This window comes from Geospiza fortis, unplaced genomic scaffold (assembly GCF_000277835.1).
Source record: "Geospiza fortis unplaced genomic scaffold, GeoFor_1.0 scaffold546, whole genome shotgun sequence".
Lineage (NCBI taxonomy): Eukaryota > Metazoa > Chordata > Aves > Passeriformes > Thraupidae > Geospiza > Geospiza fortis.
In genome coordinates this window covers 23,045-24,209 of record NW_005054612.1, presented here as the reverse complement: position 1 = coordinate 24,209, position 1,165 = coordinate 23,045, and the positions used below count along the sequence as shown (strand labels likewise).

Sequence of the window (1,165 nt, the reverse complement as noted above, 5' to 3'; positions counted from 1 at the left end):
TCTCCCCCCCCACGCCCCGCGCCGTGCTCCGCTCCCTGCCCGGGGCGTTGCGGGGGGACCTTTGTTGCGGGGCGGTCTGTCGCGGGTTTGTCGCGGGTTTCGCTCCACGCATATTTATTTCCCTCGCTTCCCATCCGCAGGGCCGCATGGAATATCTGGTCAAATGGAAGGGCTGGTCGCAGAAGTAAGTGGCCCGTGGGGCCGCGGGGGGCTGCAGCAGGGGCCGGGGGGGATGCTGGCTGCACCCCCTGCTCTCCCTTTGTGCCACAACCAGAACCTTTACGTCCCTGTTTTTTTTATTTTATTTGTCCTGCTCCCTCCTGGCTCCTTATTCTGTTCCCTCTCTCCGTCCCGCCTTGCCCCCAGGTACAGCACTTGGGAGCCCGAGGAGAACATCCTGGATGCCCGGCTGCTCGCAGCCTTCGAGGAGAGGTACAAGGCCTTTACTAGCTGTAGCAGTTGCGCTTGTAAATATGTTGCTGTCTTGTAGCTATGCTGAATTGAAGCTTTGGTTCTTTTAACACCTCTAGGGAGCGAGAAATGGAGCTTTATGGGCCCAAAAAGCGAGGCCCCAAGCCCAAAACCTTCCTGCTAAAGGTAAGGAGGCCGGAGCCCGTGGGCCAGGGCAGGGGTCCCTGTCCGGCCCCCTCGGAGGATGCTCCCCTCAAAGGTGGCCTCTTGCAAGTTGCAATTACACAGCCGGATGGCAGGATAATAAAGTCACCGGGTGATTTATCTTCTTTGCAGGCCCAGGCAAAAGCCAAAGCCAAAACCTATGAATTCCGCAGCGACTCTTCCAGGGGGATCCGGGTGCCGTATCCCGGCAGGTCCCCCCAGGAGCTGGGCTCCACGTCCCGGGCTAGGGAAGGACTGAGAAACATAGCCCTGGCTCCCCAGGGCAGCTCCAGCAGCAGCACCCCCAAGGCAGACGGCATCCGGGAGCGGGTGATCCGCGTGGAGGACAAACCCGGAGAGACCCCCAAAAAGAGAGGCCCGAAGCCCAGGAAGGAGCTTTACAAGGACCTTGCGGAGACCCTGGACGCCTCCAAGAGGAAACTGGGGGAGCGGGGGGACAAGGTGGGGGACTACCTGAAGGCCAGGAAGATGGAGGAGGCGGCGGGGGCAGCCAAGTTTGGCTCGGGACACAGCGTGATCCAGCTGGCCC

General features: G+C 61.0%; 1 protein-coding gene across 1 annotated transcript in view; it reads left to right on the top strand.

Moving 5' to 3' along the window:
* Positions 1-135: 135 nt before the first annotated feature.
* Positions 136-1,165, top strand: part of CBX8 (chromobox 8) — a 3,711-nt gene continuing 2,681 nt past the window's right edge. The window contains exons 1-4 of the mRNA XM_005430264.3: positions 136-184; positions 367-432; positions 531-597; positions 748-1,164. Coding sequence (XP_005430321.3) covers positions 147-184; positions 367-432; positions 531-597; positions 748-1,164 — 588 coding nt within the window. The 5' untranslated portion in view covers positions 136-146. The remainder of the gene's footprint in view (positions 185-366; positions 433-530; positions 598-747; position 1,165) is intronic.